Genomic DNA, 21,591 nt, shown 5'->3' on the forward strand with positions numbered 1-21,591 from the left:
CATAAAGGGAAAAAAATTAACACCTTTGAGTTACATCACCAAATTTTAAAAGTACAAATTGATTTTCTCAAGGAAAGGAATTGTTCTCCCAAAATATTCATCACCACCAATACTTTTTTCAAGCCACGATTCCAAAAATACTGGTAAAATATTCAAACAATTATAAAATGAACTTGTGCATTATTCAATTCATCCATTTACTTCCAAGATAACTGCCTTGAATCCTTCTCCAATCTGCCTTCTCAGTAAAACCCTATCCATTTTAGCTTACTACATGTCAACTCCACTACTCACATCAACTGCTTTTCTAATGATAACTCTTGGCGAGAGAGTGCATCACAAGGAGAAAACGTTAGTAAGTGCGCACCAGACTTATACCAATGCATTTAGAAAATTATAACAACACTCAAGGGCATAGATGCTCAGAATTCACCACCCAGAATGGTCACATTTTTTCCAGCCATCATATGAAGCTCGACTTTGAATAGAGTTAAATCTTTGGGTCATTTCATGTGCAGCTAAGATAAAGCATGATGAGGCCATACAAACATGAGTTTGATGTAGGGTAAGACATTGATAAAGGCCATGAGAAATTACTAGAACTGGCATACATTTCCACAGTTAACAAGAGCTCAAGCATAGGCAACATTGTGCTATCTGTGAATATAAAAACATGGCTTTGCCATTGAATAGCCAGAAATTATTGAAAGGTCAGCATATTCCAAGCCAATTCCATCAAATAAATGACTATATAAATACCCATAAACCCAACTCAAGCCATTAAGTTGTGATTTTAGCAGAAACCACTTGCAGAAGACATCACTTGTGCAATAAAATATTCATGCAGTTCATTCCTTTGGTGGACAACTCCCAAGTGTCAAATATATTATAGAAAATGCATTAGTTGGAATAGACAACTACCTTTTATTGGGCCTAAAATTATAAATATATATTCAAAGGATAATATTAGACATTCTGCACAATAATATGGCATTTAAAATTAAAGCAAAATAATTTTCTTGCACAACAAGATTATAATTGTAAGGCATTAAGATATGTATTGAGTGTAGATGCAGGCTCATCAGACAGACGCAGAGAAGAAAATTTAATGTCTGACAGCAGGGAAGTTTAATTTTAAGAGAGAGATTCATATTTATGGTATCATTGGCACAGAGTTAAAGCTTCATAAGCAAAACACAAAAATAAATAAACTCATCGAAAACCAAGAAATGTTTACATCAATTAGGTTGTTTCAATGCAACTTTAACATATAGCAGTGATATGAATTACTCATAAAAGCCAATTAAATTCTCAAATTAATATGGCATTAATAAACATGGAAATATGATACAACTTGATAAAATTTCAGCATTAATTTTTGTAGTTAAAGTACTTCAATAAGATTAGGTAGATTGATTGTCATTGGCCAATAATTGTAATGCAGGGAGAGATGATAAGTGGGGAAAGGGAAATTGGGGAATTTGAATGGTAACATGGTAACTCACAGACATTGAACGTTCACTGGAGAATGTCAACAATGAGAATGGCCAACCCATCATTAATGACAAATTATTGCCCACCAAAAATCCTTCCACCCAATCTTATTCTCATTTGGCCAGCAACTGAGGCCCTTTTCACATGCACTTTCATTTTTTTTAATGCCATCATCATTGAATTTCACCAAGTTGAGGCTTCCACAGTTCACTTAATAAAATACATTAAAAATGCTATGTCAGCTGAAAGAACAACTATAACTTGCAAAGCATTAGTGACAGCTGTGACATGAGGTAGCAGACTTCACAATTGCAGTTGTCCTAGTCGTTGATTAATGCTCATTTGGGCCTTGGGTCTTACTCCAACATACAAAATTTAAAACTTCCTGAAATAAGAATTTGAATAACATTGAAGTTAATTGACAGAAGAGAGTTGAGAATAAGTAAGTACTGCAAGCACATTCCAAGGAATAGAAGTAACATACACCTTGTAACAATTCTGACAAAATATTCCCTAGCCGTAACATCTGCCTTTGGCAATATGTTTCGCCAGAATTTAGTTTAATAAAATTTCAATAATTTTTAGGAACAGCCACAATGGAAAATTGATCAAATTACAGGAAAAAACAATGAAAAAACTCAAAAAGTTATCCTTTTACTTTCATAGGTACTTATAAGAGAATATATGAGAGAGAAGTACGTCCTAGCTAATTACCTCTCCTGTCAGAATCACATGCTAAATTAGTGTACGGACATAGGGAAATGCTAAATGTGCAAGGACTAGCTTTTTAATGATTTCCTCAATGTATAAAAAATTCAATTCTATGCAGCTGAAATTATTGAATGAAAGAAGTATAGATGCCAAGTAAATCTTTTTACATTATATATGACTTTGAAAAGTATTCTCTAGCATACTAGTACTTATTACCAGTGATTAAAAGACTACGGCAGAAATTTATTATTTTTTCCAAAACATTGTTTAGAAGAGGAGGTTTATGAAAAGTTTCTCTTTTTTTTGTGGATAGTATATCTTCTATTTAATTTGTTAAGTCTTGGTCAGTAAGATGAGAGAAAGGTTATATTTTTGGTATATCTTCAACCTAACAGTTCTTCAAACACAAGGGTTTTGATACACAGTTTACTCAGTTTGTAAACAGAAATTCGATCTGGAATCATCTCGGAAGCAAAAAAAATTGTAAGCATACCTGAAGGCCGCTGGTAAAACAACATACTCAGATGATGGCATGTCCATTTTCACCATGCTTCACAACTAAAATATCAATTAATCTAGTAACTGAAGAGTAAATTCAAACTAAGTTCAATTTTAACTTCAAACTTCCTTCCATTTCACATGAAAAATGATGAAAACCTTAATACATGTATCTAGGGTATACTTAACAAATGCAAAAACATCGTTTGGATCATTTTACCAGAGCAAAACATTTCCCAATGTAAACATTTGTTGAGGTATGTTTTGCGAAGAGTCTTTAAGATATGACTTTCCTCTTTATTTTCCAAATGTGGTGCAATACCATAGGGAAAAAACATAATAATTGTAATCTCTCCTCATAATGCTATTATGGAAAAAAAAATCATGAAATTTTCCTTAAAAACCTGCTGGGAAGGACATGGAGGAGGAACAAATGTCAGTAGATAATTATGTATTTGAAAACCTATACCCCTTCTTTCAGAGGCACCCTTGTTTTATGTGATTCAAAATTCAAGTGGCTAAGATTCATGAAAAAATGATTGGAATCTATTACAATGAAAAAATGCTTCATTTGTGACTCTTGCCCATGTGGGAAGCTATTAAAGCCAGAAACCCAACCCATGAAAACCTCTGTTTCCACGTCTATGAATTCAAACATCCTCTCACAAGAATATGATCCATGCAACTTCACGCTCGATGTATCCACAACAAATTAGTTCATCACCTATAGCTTATAAAATCTAATACATACTTATCAAATCTAAAACATTATAGTGATAAATCTATTTCTGAGGAGTGAATAATATGCAGGCATTTCAATGTTTTGAAAAGATTTATCTAAATGTGCTAGAACTGTAGACAGGCATTCAAGGAACAACTTGTCACAAGCCAAAGATATTGAAATCAAAATGCTTTAAATCATTTGCTCTAGGCATTAAATTAGACCATGCAAAAGAACTACAGAGCAGAAACTGAGCCTTGTGACTTTTTTCAAAGAAACCTTTACTGCATTGTACTTAACCATGGGATAGTGCAACATAAGGTTTTTAAAATAGGGTGAAAATTAAGAAATAAAGAAAATGGGACTCTTCAAAGCATGCACCGAGTGGTGATGCAGTCAAAGAAAAAAGTATGCATAGAATGAACTGATGAGAGCAACTTTTTAAGGACCAAGAGGGAGAAAGGTCACACCCATATGATTAAACGGTCATGATCAATATAAATTCTAAAGCAATCTTACCTTCAAGGTTATAATTGAGCCCCCACCTCTCACATTCATACAGTAACCAAGTCTTTTCAGCTTCCAAAGAAACTTCACCTGTTATATATTTTTTTTGGCAAGTGGAGGGGGTTCGGATGTCAGGAGGAATTATGGGATGAGAAGGTTTAGAATTGGAAAGGACAGGAGGGAGAGACGTAATTGAATCAGCAAGATTTGTCTGGGCCATAACTTACAACAACAAATGGTTTTTTTTTCAAATCTGGAAAACTCAAAGCTTTAATATGTATTTGATTACTATGACCCCCTTTATATGAGAAATAATCCAATCCAATGGCATGACTCAAATGAAAACGTACCAAAAGTGGGCAAGAAATTAACCCAAAACAGAAGAGTTAAAAAAGTCCAATTCCAAAAGTGGAGGTTATGGGTGAGATAAAAAGAAAAAAGTAATAAATCAAAACAATATTGATAGTTTTTGGCATAATATATTTTTGCAATAATGCATTGATAACTCACTAAAATGATCAGTATGATGATAAAAGTGCATGACAAAAAAAATAATACAGATCTATTATAGGAAACACTTTAAAGAATATACTTCAGATGCCATAAAAAAAATCTCATTTAAAATAGTCAAGGAGAGCTTTGAGATATTTCATGAATTCCAGTTATGATATCACAATGGATACACATCTCAAAAGGAGTTGTACATCCCTTGGACTTCTTATCAATATGCACAACAGAGAAAACTGTCGTTTTCACTTCAGAGTTTTAAATAACACTACTTGCACTTAAAAAAAAACAATGTGATGATAAAGTGGGATTTGTACACAAGCCGGGGAAATAACTTATGTGAAAAAAAGGTAATAACATGCACATGAGTTCAAGCCACCTGAACCATGCTACAACAGGTAAAAAAAAAAGTTCACACTAAAATATTAGTAGAATTAAACATTAAAAGAATCAATGTGCACGAAGATCAGCAGGCATTATATGTGAATCTGCACAGACTGAACAAAGAAGCACAATGTTTTCTCTTTTTACTCAAACTCATTTACCAGTCTCTGTTTTGTACTCATTAATAAATGTGGTAGGTTAGTTGGGATTAGCATCTCAAATCCTTCACAAGGAGGATGCCACTCAATGGCGCATTTTAAACTCCCCTTTAAAAAAAATACTGACATGCCAATCATTATCTACATCCACAACCCTGTAAACATCAAAAAAACTTCCCAACACCACCACTTATTAGAGAGCTTCATTTCAATTTCCAGCACATCTATTGGATATACTGCAACACTATCATTCTCTAGAGCAGTCCATCTCTAAGTTTGCTAAAGCGTTTTTACAAATGTCTTCACTGCAGCAATAGTGCACTAAGGAATGCAGAATGCAAATCATTGTCTCAGCCGGGGTTAGAACTTGGCACTTCCCACAATTGGAACCCTTGAAATCTTTTGTGCCACAGGACTTACAAAAATAGGACAAACTGTTCGGGCAGGACTTTTTTCACAATTCTCATGTGAAAAATATGGGTGCATATCTTTTTCATTTGGAATACAAAACGTGTGTTAGGGCTCCGATTCAATCAACTCCACCCTCCTCCCCCTCCCACACCCTCCCCCACCATTTTGCTTGGCTGTGCGCAAACACCGGCAAAATTACAGCATGGTTGCAGGGGGGTATGGAAGGGGGTGTTTGGAGAGGAGGAGAACACACTACAAAGCACAACAGCAACAACAACAACAACAACAAGTCTCTCTTAGGTATCATGCACTCCCCGACGGCCTGCCTTAGCACAGCCGTCGCTTGATCCCCATCTGTGGCAGATCAGGACGATGCGAAACTGCTCCATCCCAGGGAGGGTCTCCCATGGAGTGGGGGCTAGGTACGGGATGGAACCCCCGCAGGGGACCACATCTCCCTTACGTGAGACGACCGTGTCGGGGGGATAGCGGAAGCTGAAGATCCAATCTTCCTCCACCTTGAGGATTCGCCCCGTGATGCGTGCGTAGAACTCATAATTTTCCCGGCCAAACAGGTTGCTCACTCCGAAGTTGTCTATCAGGAATTTCATGATCCTCGTTGCAACCTGGAAAAGGAAAAGGGTGTTTTTGCTCTGAGTCCAGGAAACAGAGCGTACTAGCCCCCCCAAAAAAAATCCAGGCATCGCGAGAGGCTCAACGATTCATTCGAGTTTTAAATGTGACTACCAGAGCAAGGTTGATAAAATCAAATTATCTCCAGTCCCATGCTCCCACCTTTTTAAAAAGGGGCAGTTTCTCAGACTATTCCTCGTTTCAATGCCACTCCTAAATTCCCTGAATAATCTGGAATTCAATAAGTTGGACAGAAGTCTAAGTCCTTTTCACAATATGCTTAAAACCACAAGTTGCAAACATGGCAGCATATCATATCTATAATAAAAATATGTTTTTGCAATATATGCTATTAGAATTCCTATTCCACCAATCAAACAACCACTTGGCAGATGTTTTACTAATTCAACATTTCTGATCTCCAAAAGTCTCAAAAATTTACTAAATACATACAGGAAGAACACAAAAAATTCACTTACATGATAGTCCATAAAATCACTTTTGCAGTTAACCGTTTTTCTAGTCAATTCATTCATTTAAACATTTCAGAAAAAACTGGAAATACTTTTTACAATGCATGTTAAGAAAGAGCTTTCCCAATTGAATAATAAATACCCTAAAACATACATACATTATTCTGAGAAATAATCATGTTGACAAAATGTTGTAACGAAGTGGAAATTGCAAAATATTTTCACTAAATCAGATTGAAGAATGGGAAACAGGAGTTCCAGTTTAATGAAGCCAATTATCACTGAGAATTATTTGCAAACCATTTAAGCCATTTAGAAACCTATCTTTCCAATATTTATATCAGAAATATATATCAGATGCCACTAAAAAATCTACATTACTACATTTTAGAAGGACAAAATGAAAATGAAAGCTGGAATATTTTAAGGTACATAACTTCAGGGACTCAGATTCTAATTCCATGCTCTTATCAATTGCTATAAGTCATTAAGTGCTCTATAATAACAGGATATTATCAAGAGACTGCTAAGATATGACTTATATGTCCAATGTTAACTCTCTTCTTGATTTAAATATATTCTAATCACCAAAACATTTTCATTCCATCCCAGGGAAACTTAACTTCTTTAATGTTCTTTATCGTAATGTGAACAGCTATGGCATTCAGTATTTAGTAATTATCAATTATCTTTCTCTATGAAAAACAGCCAGTATACCATGGAATGAGTCCAATCAGTGCTACAAGAATATCTTTTCATTACAACATGAAAAAAATTATGCAAAGTTAGATATGGAATATATATGTGTAAACATTTAACTAAGTATACACTGGGAAACTTTGCAATGGAAAGACATGTAGGATCTGAATTACAAAATGCTGTACTTGAGTAATAGAAGAGATGCATACACAATTTTCATCTGAAGTTGAATGAATAAAGAGAAAGACACAATCCTACCATAAAAATGAATTACAATATGTAAAGATGAATCACTGAAACATAGGGCTTGCTTGAAAAGAGAAGAAACAAGGAAGAGAAGTTTTATGCACTCATTATGGAAACATTTTTACACAGTGTTAGCAATATGTTAAATAGGAATGTTAGTAGGAGCAGAAAATTAGAAAGTACCATAAGAACTGAAAAATTTTAACCATGGAAGGTGAAAATGAAGAAATAACTCCCCTCATTAGAAAAGATTATTCTAAATCCATTGAGTCTTGGAAATTTGTGAATTTTACATCAATCAGAATAAGAAGAAGACATAACATTGAATTATTTAACCATGCTTAAAAATTAATACAATACGTAAAACGACAGGACTCTTTGTCAATAAAACTCTAAAAAAAAATTTCCATTTACCAAAAATAAAATTTCATGAATTCTAAAAGATCAGAGCCTCTGTTACAACTGTAGTCTTTTGGCAAATTAGAAAACATGTAGCGATTGGAGCAACTAACTTCCAAGAATGTTCAGCAAAGGAATACAATTAATTCCACTAGCATATGAAAATCCAATGCATCCACATTAAAATTATAGAAGTCACACTTTCAGGTTAGCCATCTTAACACCTAACTAAAACGTATTATGTACTTGACTATTACATTAGGGCAATGTACATTAACTTATGTTATGTAATGCAACATGCAACCAGAACATTTACTCTCGGTTAGGGGCTCCTTAGTCATGCTAGATAAAGTATTTCTTAAAGTAATTCATGCCATGCAAAACTAATTAACTTGAGTTACACATCACACACATGGCCCACCAAATTCTAAAGATTAGCTTCCAAGCATAAAAAAAGATCATTTTGCAGAGAAGGGAAATTAAATTATGAACACCATCACAGAGAGATACAAGGAAACAAGTAACATCTGGTGGATTTAACACAACTTTGATTAACTAATGAAGGAAGCAATAATGTACATGACATATACCCATCCATGGTTTCACAACCTTAAAAAGTTTCTGCAAGGCTTTTCCAAATCCTGAAAAAATGTTCTCACTACATACATAGATAATTCATTCTTGGTCACAAAACAAATGCAATGCACACAAAACAATTCCATAAAACATAAAAAAAAGCTGTGCTGACATCACTTCAGTTTGACAGAGCAGACCTCATTTTTTTTTCTTTTGACAATAAATGTCAAAGAAAGGAGTGATACTTACACTGACTTCAGCCTGATTTGGATTGTATTTTTTTTGGGGGGGTGGAACAGGAGAGGAGAGGAAGAAGAGATTGTCATCGGATCCGGATGGGGAAGGGAGGGAGAGAGAGAGAGAGAGAAAAAAAGGGTAACCTCTTAAAAATGCATAGGATTTTTCATGAACATTTGAAGTTTAAAAGCATTAATGTTATCATCATTGTAACCCAGTTCCACCTCAACACTAATACAATGCAGTATGTACAGCTACTTCCACCGATTCTCATATGGGCCGAATGGGTTTTCAATGCACCGCAGGAGGCACAAAAGTTGTATTAAGCCAATTCATGATATACAATCTGGTCGACAACATGGCTGGGTTAACCAGCACAATCTTCTTTTTATTTATCTCATAAAAGAGTAAGTTCATCACTGAACAGAAAATAATTTTTGAGGGCATGTTAGTGTGCAACTTTTCCTTGAGAAATCAGTTAGGAAATACTTAAAAGAATTCACTGATTTCCAGTCTTAATTTTTGCATTAAAACTGAATACCTGGTGCTTAGGCAATACATTTGCATTACCAGAGTTAATATATTCCCTTTATGAGGGCATTGTTAAGGCAAAAGAATTTCTTAACATGTACAAGTAGGTTAAAAATGACTAAAATGGCTCGAGTAAATATAACTTCACTGCTAAAAATACTTGGCCACAAAGGCACTAAAGTCAGAATAATTAGTAGAGATTATAATAATAAATTGAAAAATTAAGAGATTAAAATAGAAAAATTGGACAGTTATCATGTTGACATTGATTTTTAGTAGAGGAATTACTAAGTTTGGCAACCCACTTTTACATGAAGTAAGGAAAATTCTTCCCATGAAAAATAAAATTTTTTAAGTTAAGTGAAATGTCCTCTGTTAAGTGTTACTTAACATTAAGTGTTGCAAGGCTTAAAGAACTGCAGAAACAATTTATAAAATCAGAAATGCACAGTTTCCCATAAAATGAATTTATAAACCATAGCTACATTATCATTATTTCAACATTCAATAATAGCCAATGATGATGTTAATTGCCTCACATGGTACCTGATAATTAGGGGTCAGGCTTTTTAATGTTTTAGTAAGTTCAAATTTCCTTACAGCATATATCAAAGATACTATTAACACCAGCTGCATGTGTATTAATTACTTTTCATAATTTGTATTTATAAATAAAATTTATGGATGAATGCCACAGAACCTGAAATGACTTTAGAAATCCCTGTGGCTTATGACAAAACCAGAACTGTCACTTCATCAGAAATATTTTATGAAAAACAACTTTATGCAAACTTTACATTTATAGGGTGGATTTAAACTTTCATTTAGTGGCGATGAAATGGTCATTGGTTCCTCCAATTTGATTTAATACGTACAGGTACTGTACTTTACCCATACTTTCCACTTGACTGTCTCATCTCAGTCCCAAAGGACATTTCACTTCAGGAAATTATGCATTAAATTTCAATTTACAAGACAAATGACTATTGAGAATGAATCCATGAGGAATGCCTCCAAAAATTAGTATTCAAATTATTAACGTATGAAATTCAAGCAAATTAAATTTCCAAATTTTTCTATGAAATTACATAATTGATAAACCCATTAAACAGCACAATCCAAAACTAATTAAATTTTTAATTAGTTTGTATTTGTTCCAAAGGTTCCCCAAATCAACTAAATCATTTTAGTGATTTTTATTATTCAACATGTCATTTACAAAATATTCAACTCTGACAGATTCTTTTGTATTATCATTACAATAAAAAAACCTGAAGCTGATTTCCTCACCTCCATTCCGTGAAAGCCATTTGGCATATGAAATTCACGTAAGGAGCAAGCAATTCCTTTCTCTCTGCTGATTGTGGTTTCCTGTAAAGTTCTAGTTTGCGTAAAATGACCTTGTAGCTTGGTCTAAATTCAATGTAGTTGCATTAAGGCATTGCTCTCAATTTGCAATCAGGACCCTCAGATAAATAGTCCCATGCTCAACCACACCAGCAAAATTTTAACATAATATTTACAATTTATCATTTTTGTAGTCACTATGTATTATAAAAAAAAACATTGAAAGCTAACATGAGCGGATTATTCGAGTGCTGCTTGAAGCAACTTAGGGTAAAATCCAGGCCTGTAAATATTATCAGCTAAAACTGAGCTGTGAGATTTTCTGGGTGCCAAATTTCAGCGAAACCACAGGTAGAACAGCAACAAGAATTTGCCCCGACATGTATGTGTGAATTTTACATGCTTTGGTATTTAATATAAGGTGAACTTTCTCCTCAACTATCAAAGTAACTTCTGGGTTTTCAAATGCAATGGTTTTTCCCTTTTAACATTCTCTTATCACTTTGAAATTAAATTTAAAACACTTCGCTTTTCCACATTTTTACAAGGAAAAGCAAAGTGTTTTAAATTTAATTTCAATATGAAGAATTTCCACCAAGAGACATCAGAAACGGTTTTATTCTCTTATCACTTAAAGCTACCCAATCATCTTCCTATAAGGATATTGCCAGAGGGAAAATGAAAATTTGCAGGTCTGATCAAACACCAATCAAAAATGTTTAACTCCTGGCTCATTCCTTAACTTCTCCCTATTCAAAGTTTCATCATCCTGATTCGAGTCAAAGAAACTAGAAATTGAAAAATGCATTTGAACAGCTCAACTTCTTCGTTTCCCCCCATATTTACATATTATACAAAAATTTGACTCATTCAACAAAACATATATACCCTTTTCCCCATTCAGCATTGATTAATTCTGACAGTACAAAAAATATCAATTTATAATACAGTCAGTACAAAACTCAAAAACTGAAAAAATACTTGTTTTGGAAAAACCTATACAATCAAACAAATACTTCCACCAGATAGACAAATGGATTCATTGCTTACAAATTGGCATTCATCATCAAAAAAACTAAGTTTTGGGGCATATATTGGCATAAGAAAAACAATATTTTAACTGCAAAAATCAAACATTTCCTAAAAAAAACATTTATAAGCTTGCTTTGGTGAGCTAAAAGTATATGCATATAAAAATTACAGCATTAACATCATAACATAAAAACTAAGAGTGACAGTCAATCACTATAATTATTGCAATTATGAAACCATGTTAAGTGCCTTGCAAAGAAAATGCTGCCACTCGTTACTGCCAACAGAGGAGAGTGGAAGGATTTTTTTTGCAAGTGACTCTACAAATCTTTCATACTTCAGAAACCAACATTTTTCTGGGACCACACTTGCCCAAAATATTCAATATTTAATTAACTAACTTAGATCCAAGACAAATCCAAGAGATTTTAGTGGAGTCCCTAACCCAAACATTAAGAAAAACGTGGAAACGAAAGAGAGAGATAGAGAGAGAGAGAAAGAAAGAATAAAGGGCTTCGGTTCTCGCCTCTCACCTTGAAACGAAGCACATCCTCCATCCGGGCTGTTGTCCTGCCCCAACCTCCTCCACCCCCACCTACGCATGAGGTTCCACCTCCACTCCCCCCACTGCCCCCACTCCCTCCACCTCCACTGCCCTCGCCCCCACTCACGCAAGAGTGGAAGAACGAGGGCGCCACCGAGACGCCTAGGGCCTCTGATGTCATCCCTGTGTGCGCTCTCTCTGCATTCGTCGCTATCACCCGAAAGGTCCCAAAGAGAAGAACTAAAAGGCGTTGTGTGTGGATTGGCAGTGATGTGATAAGCCTGGAAGAAAGTAAGCAGAGAAGAAGACTTGACCAGTGATTTAATTTCCCCACGCACAAATTTGAGCAATATTCCCCCCCCATGAGGAAACTACATACTGTGCCTTTACCATGTGCACTTGGTAGCACCTCTGTCTGACATTTATATAATTTCCCCCACTTTTATCTCTCTTAAGATTGGGGAATTGATATTTCTTCAAATGCAAATTATGGTTGGATATTGATTCATTGGCTTCATCCAAAATCTCATGTTTTTTTCAACCATACTCCACCTTAATGCCTAAAAATTTTGATGGACCAGTTGTACAAGAACCAACAAAGTTCTGAAAAATTATGCAAGAAAAAGGGTCTCCAAATTGAATAAAAAAGCATAGATATGTTTTTAAATTGACTTTCTCCAATGAAATATATTTATTGACAACTGTTGTACTAAAACAGTGATGATGTTACAAAGGTATCAATTCTAATTGTACCGCAAAATATTCAAATTAGTCCTTGTGGGGCAGCCACAACATGCTGGGAATCACTTGGATCTTTCAATTTACAATTTTTTCCACAGTGAACTTGTATAAAATCATGTTATTTAGGTTAAAGGAAAATGCTGGGTACTCTTACATGTTCGACTAAAATTGGAAGTTAATAATGAGTGCCCAAGCCAAGTAATTGGGACATCATGTTGATCAATATTAGCGGTTTTTATTACTATTAATTTTATACATCAGTTAAAAGCAGCAATGTAATTTGTCTTCACTCTCATCACCACACAATTTTACCCTTGTAGCATTGTTTAATGATTGAGTGACCAGTGACAATCAATGACTCAACACCAGAGCACCTGACAATTCTAACAATAAAAATATCCTCCATCAAGGAGGTGATAGTTTTCAATTTCCTAATTCCCAAAAATAAGAATATTTTCAGTTTCAAATAATCCAAATGAAAATTAAATTAAAGTTGGAATATTACAACGGAAACCTCATTGTGCCGACATACTCGGATGGTAAGTTAACAGCACCAGCATCCCACTTACATTGCAAACAAGATAGAAGTATCTTTGGATGCCACAAAACACAACAGACTGCTTCATTTTGAAACAATTCATTGTTAAACTCTAGTTGAGTACACTCTGTTAGAAGGTGACTTAAAAAGCAACATAGCCATGACATTTAAAAAATAGGTCATTATTATGACTTACTCTATATGTATTATTTTCCAAAGATGAATTCTTCAGTTCATATGGGAAACGTGCAATAAATATGATGACACAGCTCTCTATTCATATGGAAAATATACTTCCTGCTTGTCCAGACAAATAATATATATATCGCACATTTCTCATAATAATTGATACAAGGATGGGTTTTTAGGGGAGATGGTCATTAGGAATGTCATGGCATTATATCGCAATGAGTTTATCTGTATTCGACTACCTAGCCATCTGAAATCCCCAGATTGATATTTTCTGAAAATGGAGGAAGGAGAAAACATGATGGACAGAAAAAAACCAAGTTTAAGCTGCTGAAAGGGAAGGCAGGAAATTGTTTCCGAACACCCAAATAAGGTAACATAAGTCAGAGGAGGAGTCAAGAGATACTGATAATCTGAAATCTGTAGGACATGCTACATCTTTAGCTGGGAAGAGGCAGGAAAATAATAGCCATGTTAGATGACATGAAGGCGGGTGCAAATTTGTGGAGCTTCAAGAATGAAATAGTGCAGAGTAAAAGGTATTTAGATTTAGTGGTGCTTTAGTAGAGCTAAGTTCTTTCGATGACCAGGACGCTACACAATAGTTTTCAGGATCCACGAAAAACATAACCCTAATCAGTATATTGATGATTTAAAACTCTAAACGTCTCTTAATTTCACCCAATTGTGAATTCAGCTCACAGCATGTATTTTAGGGAACTTAACATTTTATTCCTTTGTATTTTTCTGGATTTCCTATACAATCTATAGTCTTTTGAGGCTTCTCACCCTTCATTGCTGAATACACTGACAATCATTAAATTGTTTACCAACAAAAAGAGACTTTACCTGTGTATCTGGTCCCTCTGCTCTACAATGTCCATCACGGTGCCGCTACCTTCAGTGCCTTCTAGGCAACCCTCCCCAGGTACCACTGTGGAAGCCCCAATCACATCAAAAAGCCTCCTTTCGCCCTCCCAACCAAAAATACCCCCTGGGAGCTTTCGAAGGAACTTTTTTAGAACAGAGGCTATCGTGTATGGAGAGAAGTTGTCAATGTTGACCAGCCGACCATTCTGAAGAAAGTGCACCAGCTTCTTCATGTTACCTTGGTGCCCAGGTGCTCGAAACACATCCTTTTTGAATGGAGCTTCTTTGTTTAGTTTCAAGATGAGCACCTGAAATACAGGAAAGAACAGAGAGTAAGGACAAAGGCACACACCAAAACTACATTAGCAATAATGATTTGCCTAATAATGTAATAATTTGTGGACAAGTTATAATCTAACAAAAAATATGCGATAAAAACATCATGGGATCAAAATGATATGACCATCCAACAGTAAAATTGACATATACTACCTTGATCAAAAATTTCCCGGAATTTATTCAGAAAATTAAAAATACAAGTTTATTCATCTAAATCTATATTGTCCCCTTCAAAGTAATCCCCATCGACTGCAACACACTTATGCCAGCGCTTGATCCAATCCTCGAAACATTTTTTATATTCGGTTTTCGGTATGTCCATCAGTGCTTCCTGCGATTTTTCCATTACTTCCTCTCGGCTGCTAAAACGCGTTCCCCGTAATGGTTTTTTAACTCGATTGAACAGAAAGAAGTCACAGGGAGCCAAATCAGGTGAATTCGGTGGCTGTTGGATGGTATTTGTTGCATTTTTCGTCAAAAAATTACGAATAATGATAGCACTGTGCGACGGTGCGTTATCATGGTGCAAAATCCACGAGTTTTCTGCCCACATTTCTGGTCTCTTTCGGCGAATTGCTTCACGCAAACGTCTCATAACTCCCAAATAATACTCTTTGTTTACTGTCTGGCCTTCTGGCAAAAATTCATGATGCACTACACCGTTGTAATCCATGAAAACCGTCAGCATTGCCTTCTTTTTTGACTGAAAACGACGTGGTTTTTTTGGTCTCGGCTCATTTGGTGAACGCCATTCACTTGCCTGATGTCTGGATTGCGTGTCGTACTCATAAACCCACGTCTCGTCTCCAGTAATGATCCTTTTGATGAATGTGGCCTCGCAAATCATGTCTTTTGCGACGTCAACACGGTCTCTTTTTTGCATGAAATTGAGGTCTTTTGGCACCAACTTTGCTGCTACACGACGGAAACCCAAATCATTAACCACAATGTCTTGGGCGGATCCATAGGCAATGTTCAAGTCCTCCGCTATTTCTCTGATGGTTAATTTGCGGTTATTGACCAACATTTCTTTTACTTTATCAATTTTTTCACCGACTTTCGATGTCGATGGTCTGCCACTGCGTTCATCATCTTCGATTGACTCACGACCACTTCTGAACCGCTCGTGCCACTGGTAAACGACCGTTTTTTTTAGAGAATCGTTGCCGAAACACTTTTCCAACATTTCCAACGTCCGTGCGCCACTAAATCCGTTTTTTACGCAAAATTTAATACAAGTTCGTTGTTGCAAATTTAAATCCATTTCTGCAATTGTAAAAAATCGCCAACACACACAGAGATAGATGTACTCTTGGCTACGTAACATTTGCAAATGTCAAGTTATGACACTAAGATTTAAAGGGAATATCAACAACAGATGTACCAATTTAACAAAAAAAACAGAACTCAAATCGGAACGATGGGAGCGGCACACGGTGGTTATTCCGGGAACTTTTTGATCAAGGTAGTATAACAAAAATCTTTGGAAATCCTTGAGTAAACTTTCTTCAAAAAGACATGCTAGGGACAAAGCTCACCTGATAGGGAAATTATATTGACTAGTGAACTTTGTACGCACATCAATTGTTCTCAAAAACAACAGTTACTAAAATATCTCGATACCCGAAGAGAATTCTCGGGGTAAAAATTAAAGAGCAAGAGTAGTATTTTTTATTAAGTTTCCAACATTCAGTGTAAGTAGGGACAAAACACTGAGCCTAGATTCTTTCTGCCTAGCAAGTTTGTTTAAGGTTTTGGTCTATTAGTGAGGGTTCATTTATTCATGAGAAATACACGTAGCAGCAGACATATGCAGCTAAAACTTGGCCATGGATTAACAGGCATCATCAATCCTCAGTCACATAAAAAAATTATTATTATGCATTACAACTTTAGAACGTCAAAGAATTCCAAATTTATGGTCGGTAAATACAACTTGCATGTAACGCAGACATTAAAAATGCAGCGGAACAAAATTTCAAATGGTGAATAATAGCAAGTTTTGGAACTTGAAAGATACGAAAAAAGTTAATGGAACACTAAAAGTTGAAAAAAAATTATGTTTTGTCAACTGCAAAAAAAATTTAGTATGGCGTCAGAAAACAAATGACTGCATCAAGTTTTGGAGGATGAAAAAGACTTGGGGGGGGGGGGTGAAAAGAAGAAACAAAAGAAAGGAGAGACGCGAACGACACATCCGAGCCTAGCCATTCCGGTTCCCTCGTGAGGCATATAAGGGGAATGGAAGCTGAGCTCTGTTGAAGTAGTTCATGAAAAGGGCACTGGGGAAGGGCGGGGGATGTGAGGGGAGGAAGGACGAAGTTCATTGATCAGCCACTCCGGACACGGATTCGAAGGGAAGAGTGATGTGGCGGAGGAGAGAGGGAAGGGGGACGATTCCCCCTCCCCCGAACTCCCACCCCGACACTCCTTATCCCCCACTCGGTCCATTCAAGCACCTTTCTCTCTCTCTCTCTCTCTCGAGGACCGGCGATGCTAATGTAAAATACATCGATGCAGAAGTTTCCATGCTTGAAAAATGGGTCGTCCCCCCTTTAACACCCTAATTAGACGTGGACAAGTTCACTCACAAATCGAGGATAAATCACAAAATCAAAAAACCTAAAACACTAGAACTAGTGCTGATTCATTTGAGAGAGGTTCGGGCAGAGGAAATAGGTAAATGCCCGCAAATAAGGATTGATGCTACAGACTGATAAGGTCACGCGTTTTTGCATAAAATTTACGAACATTTAATCTCATGAACATGTTTTCCAGAGATTTTGTTTACATGAGTAAGCAACCTCTGTCTATGAAGATTCAAATGGAAACATACGGGTTGGATTCATGTATTTAATCAGATTTTGTCGAATTAAGACACGCAAAAGAATCGCTCTTTTTGGTAAATTCGCATTTTATTCGGCGAGGTTCATACGCGGAGTACCTTTTACTGCCAAGTTTACCTGACTATTATCATCTCAAATTTGTTTGCAAGATGCTTTGAAGCCTTTCACTGGGAGAATGAACTAGAACCTTAACATGTCTAGAAGTCCTTCTATGCCGAGAATTAAAAATTTAACAAGTAGTATATCAAACTATAACTTTTAATTCAATTTTTTTTCTTTACGTCCACTCTCCATCTCTGAAGAAAGCCACACTACCACCCATAAGTTAAGGTCATTACATTAGAAAAAAGCTCTTAGACCCTGGTGTTAGTGAGGACGGGAATGCAGATAACAATGTCCACGAAAATCATTGCTCCAGCCAGTGTGTGCTGTGACTCCATTTTGTGTTAAAAAGGACCATCAGCGGCCCAAATTCATCAGGAGTTGTGTCTAGTTTACGCACCTAGAGTCATGAGCGAAGGAACGGTTAGACAATTAATGCCGTCGAGACTTCAAAAAAGAACTCACAAATGTGCATGATGCAGAGTGTCGTGGCAGGCCCAGAATCCAGACCGGTGAAATCGTTCAACAATTGGACCAAGAACTGCATTCTGATTGAAAAGAGTGACGATAAATTCTTTTGTTGATAAATTCCCTCTTGTTGGAAGCACAACTATTTACACGATTATTACGGAATAGTTCGGATATCACAATGTGTAAGATGGGTACCGAAAATGCTTACCGAGCAACACAGCAGAGTAAATAACGATGAAAGGACGATCGTTTTTGGACCACTACCAAAAAGACGGAGCATGCACCTAGCGACTATTTCCTCTTCTTGCACATTGGCTGTGCACAAACAGAGACTTGATGGACAGCGGTTTGAAGAGGAGGAACTCAAGACCGCCGTTGTAAACTGTTTCAATTCCCAGGCTACTTCTATGATGAGGGGTTAAAGAAGCTAGCGTATCGTTACGAAAAATTATTAGAAACGAACGGCGATCATGCAGAAAAGTGAAGTAGTTTGTAGAAAACTACAATCGTCATAAAATACTTTTTTAAACAAACATTTTTAAATGACCAAACGGACCTAACTAAAAAAATAACCCTCCCTCGTAAATATAATAAAGGATTCCTTTTGATAATTGGGAGTAGATCTCGCTGCGAACTAATCCCAAAGGAGTCTACATTTCACCTCGTATTCAGGGTGGGGGTGAGGAGCCAACAAGACTACTACGGTACTATCGGGAAAGGTAATAAATTGACTAATTCGTTTACTTAATTCTTAAAGGGCACACTGCCATCATAAAAAAATCTACAGGCGGATATGTATGCCCGCATATAAAATAACAGACACTCACTTCTTATCGTTTTCTTTCTGCCTTGATAATAAATACGAAGGTCACAGCAACATTTTTAAATGGGGAAAAAATTGGAAATCTCCCTGAAGGCATTTGGACTACCATGGTTCCAACGCTGATGAACAAGGCCATAATGCTAAGCGACGAACCAGAAGTCGAACAGATCGGAATGTACCTTTTCTCAAGAAAAATTTGCAAACGCATTAGCGATCTTCTAAGTCCTCCCTTCGAGTAACGAAACAACGAACGTAATGAAAACGAGTATATTGCGTCGTTTCTCCAGTGTTTCAACAAACAAAATTTGAAAACATGGTAGCACGAAATAAAAACAATTTAATTAATATTGTATGAGAGTTTTCGATGCTCCCGGACATCGACGTAAAGGTACCCTGTCGGCATTTACGTCGAGTCGCATGAGAAAACTTTAAGATATATCACCGACACTGCGGCCTGTAAAACTCCCCCTCACCAATCCGATTTGCCGCCCACGATCGAGTTCTCTGGGGCGGGCGTCGAGGGGATGGAAATGCGGAAGCGAGAGAATGGAGAGGAAGGAAGTATGGAGTGTTGCGAGGGGAAACCACTTTGGGGAGGGGGAGTGGAAAGAGATGCTTCAAATGGTTCGATGGATGACAAGGAGGTCCCTTGGGAGAGGGGGGGAGGCTGGGCAGGGGCTGGGATTCGCTACCTCCCCAAGATCGTCTCAAAGCTTGAGGCGGCGAGGTTTTGGGGAGGGGGTGAAAGAGGGGGAGGGTAGGAGGAGATGTTTTGCGGACAGCGTTCGCCCCCGTTAACATGTAGTTCGCGATCCTTAAAAGCCTTCTACGAACCGCCGGAGCACGGTGAGATTGAATGCCCGTTTAGGTGGACAAAGTACCGGAAGAACGAGTACTCCGCGAGGATACGATCTGAACCTTATTTCACCAATGTAACACTGCGCTCTCATTAAAAATTCACGTTTGGCTCACATACGCCAATGTATCGGACCATAATAGGACTTCGAAGTCAACAGTAAAAGACGCAATATTCAATTCTCTCCAGGGCTTCAAATAAATGATGTTGTAATCGCAAATGGGAGAAAACAAGAAATACGAGAAATCACGAGCAATAACGTGCACGACGAATTCATTACACCCAATCACAAATTAGGAGATATATTGTCGCACAGGTCACGTTCACCAGCTTTGGACGTGTACAGCAACCAAAGCGGTTCTTTTATTTTAGCACAAAGAGTTTTTCAAATGTATTATACCATAGATACACAAAATAAGCATGTATCAATTTTTTGTGAATTTTTTAAGCAGCAAGGAATGGTAGGAACTAGAACCTGCTCATGATTTTTGAGGATAAAAAAAATATTTCTCATGCATGGAACACTTAGGAAAAATCATGCTGAAAAACGATGAAAAATGATCTTTCTGACGATATATCGAACACGCACAAGAATTAAATTCAGAGCAAGTAAGTAGAACATTCCAATTATTTCCAGGATATATTCGTGAAACATTGATTTCATCATTGAATGAGCGAAACCCAGGGTATTTATTTAGAAATAAAATTTATGGTTCTCTCTTTTCTTTGTCACATTATTCCGAGCACGTACTCAGGACACAAAATTGCTGTACCCTTTACAGTTTGCAACAAAAACCAGGTTTCGGAACTATACAGCACTGAACCACCTAATAAATTCTTATCTTTCCATTAGGTCTTCACTGAATATCTGTCATCGATTACTATTTCTTCAAAGACAATCATGTTTCACAAAAGATTGACAATATTGCTGAACGTGGACATTTTTTCCAATAAAATTTAGGTTTCTACAGGAAACGCAATTCCTCTCCAAATGTCACTATTACAGTTATTTTTCTCCAAAACGGCCGAATATATCAGATGATCCACAAACTGTAGTTTGTTCCCTAGCGCTTCAATTATTAACTTGGTCTTCTTACTTATTACGGATATCATTATGAACCTTTTTATTGGCATTAATCATCGTCACTTACTTTTCAGATGATTAGGATACAGCAGGCGAGCTGTGAACCAGCTCAGTTAGGGAGATAACAAAGTTAAGGAGAAAAATGAGGGGGTTTCGCTAAAAAACTGAAAATAATGAGCTGACTTCTTGGGTGAATGATGAGTCTTTTTTACAATTATTTTTTTACGCAATTCTTTATACGGTCATTTTTGGCCAAGTATGAGGTAAAGTTTTAGGTCATGGGTGCGTGAACATGGATCCAATTTTTTTCGATGTTCCAACAAAGTTCATTCTTTTTGATTCACTGTAAAGCTATCTTTTAAAAAGAATATTCTTACTCAGGTGACAAGCCCAAGTAGTAAAATACCGGAATTACAACAATAAGGGTGCCCACTCTGTCAATAGATTCACATTTTAGAATCTTTCCCGACGAGCGTGCGTAGCGTAGGTTTTTTTTCGGGTGGATGTTAGGTATGTGTCATCCCTTCCCGTGCCACTGGTCCCCAAGGCTTTCACGCGCGATATTTTCTCCCTTAAACGAACTAATCTCGCAGATAAAAGGAAAGCCGTTGTGATTGGCAATTC

The 21,591-nt window shown here is 36.6% G+C and overlaps 1 protein-coding gene across 1 annotated transcript in view; it reads right to left on the bottom strand.

The window, feature by feature from the left end:
- RhoGAP71E (Rho GTPase activating protein at 71E) overlaps nt 1-21,591 on the bottom strand; it is a 196,750-nt gene that overhangs the window by 18,859 nt on the left and 156,300 nt on the right. The window contains exons 4-8 of the mRNA XM_071596873.1: nt 14,426-14,754; nt 12,217-12,389; nt 12,098-12,126; nt 5,855-6,017; nt 3,944-4,021 (exon numbers count right to left, since the gene is read on the bottom strand). Coding sequence (XP_071452974.1) covers nt 3,944-4,021; nt 5,855-6,017; nt 12,098-12,126; nt 12,217-12,389; nt 14,426-14,754 — 772 coding nt within the window. The remainder of the gene's footprint in view (nt 1-3,943; nt 4,022-5,854; nt 6,018-12,097; nt 12,127-12,216; nt 12,390-14,425; nt 14,755-21,591) is intronic.

Source organism: Hetaerina americana, unplaced genomic scaffold (genome assembly GCF_022747635.1).
Source record: "Hetaerina americana unplaced genomic scaffold, ioHetAmer1.1.p SCAF_8, whole genome shotgun sequence".
Classification (NCBI taxonomy): domain Eukaryota; kingdom Metazoa; phylum Arthropoda; class Insecta; order Odonata; family Calopterygidae; genus Hetaerina; species Hetaerina americana.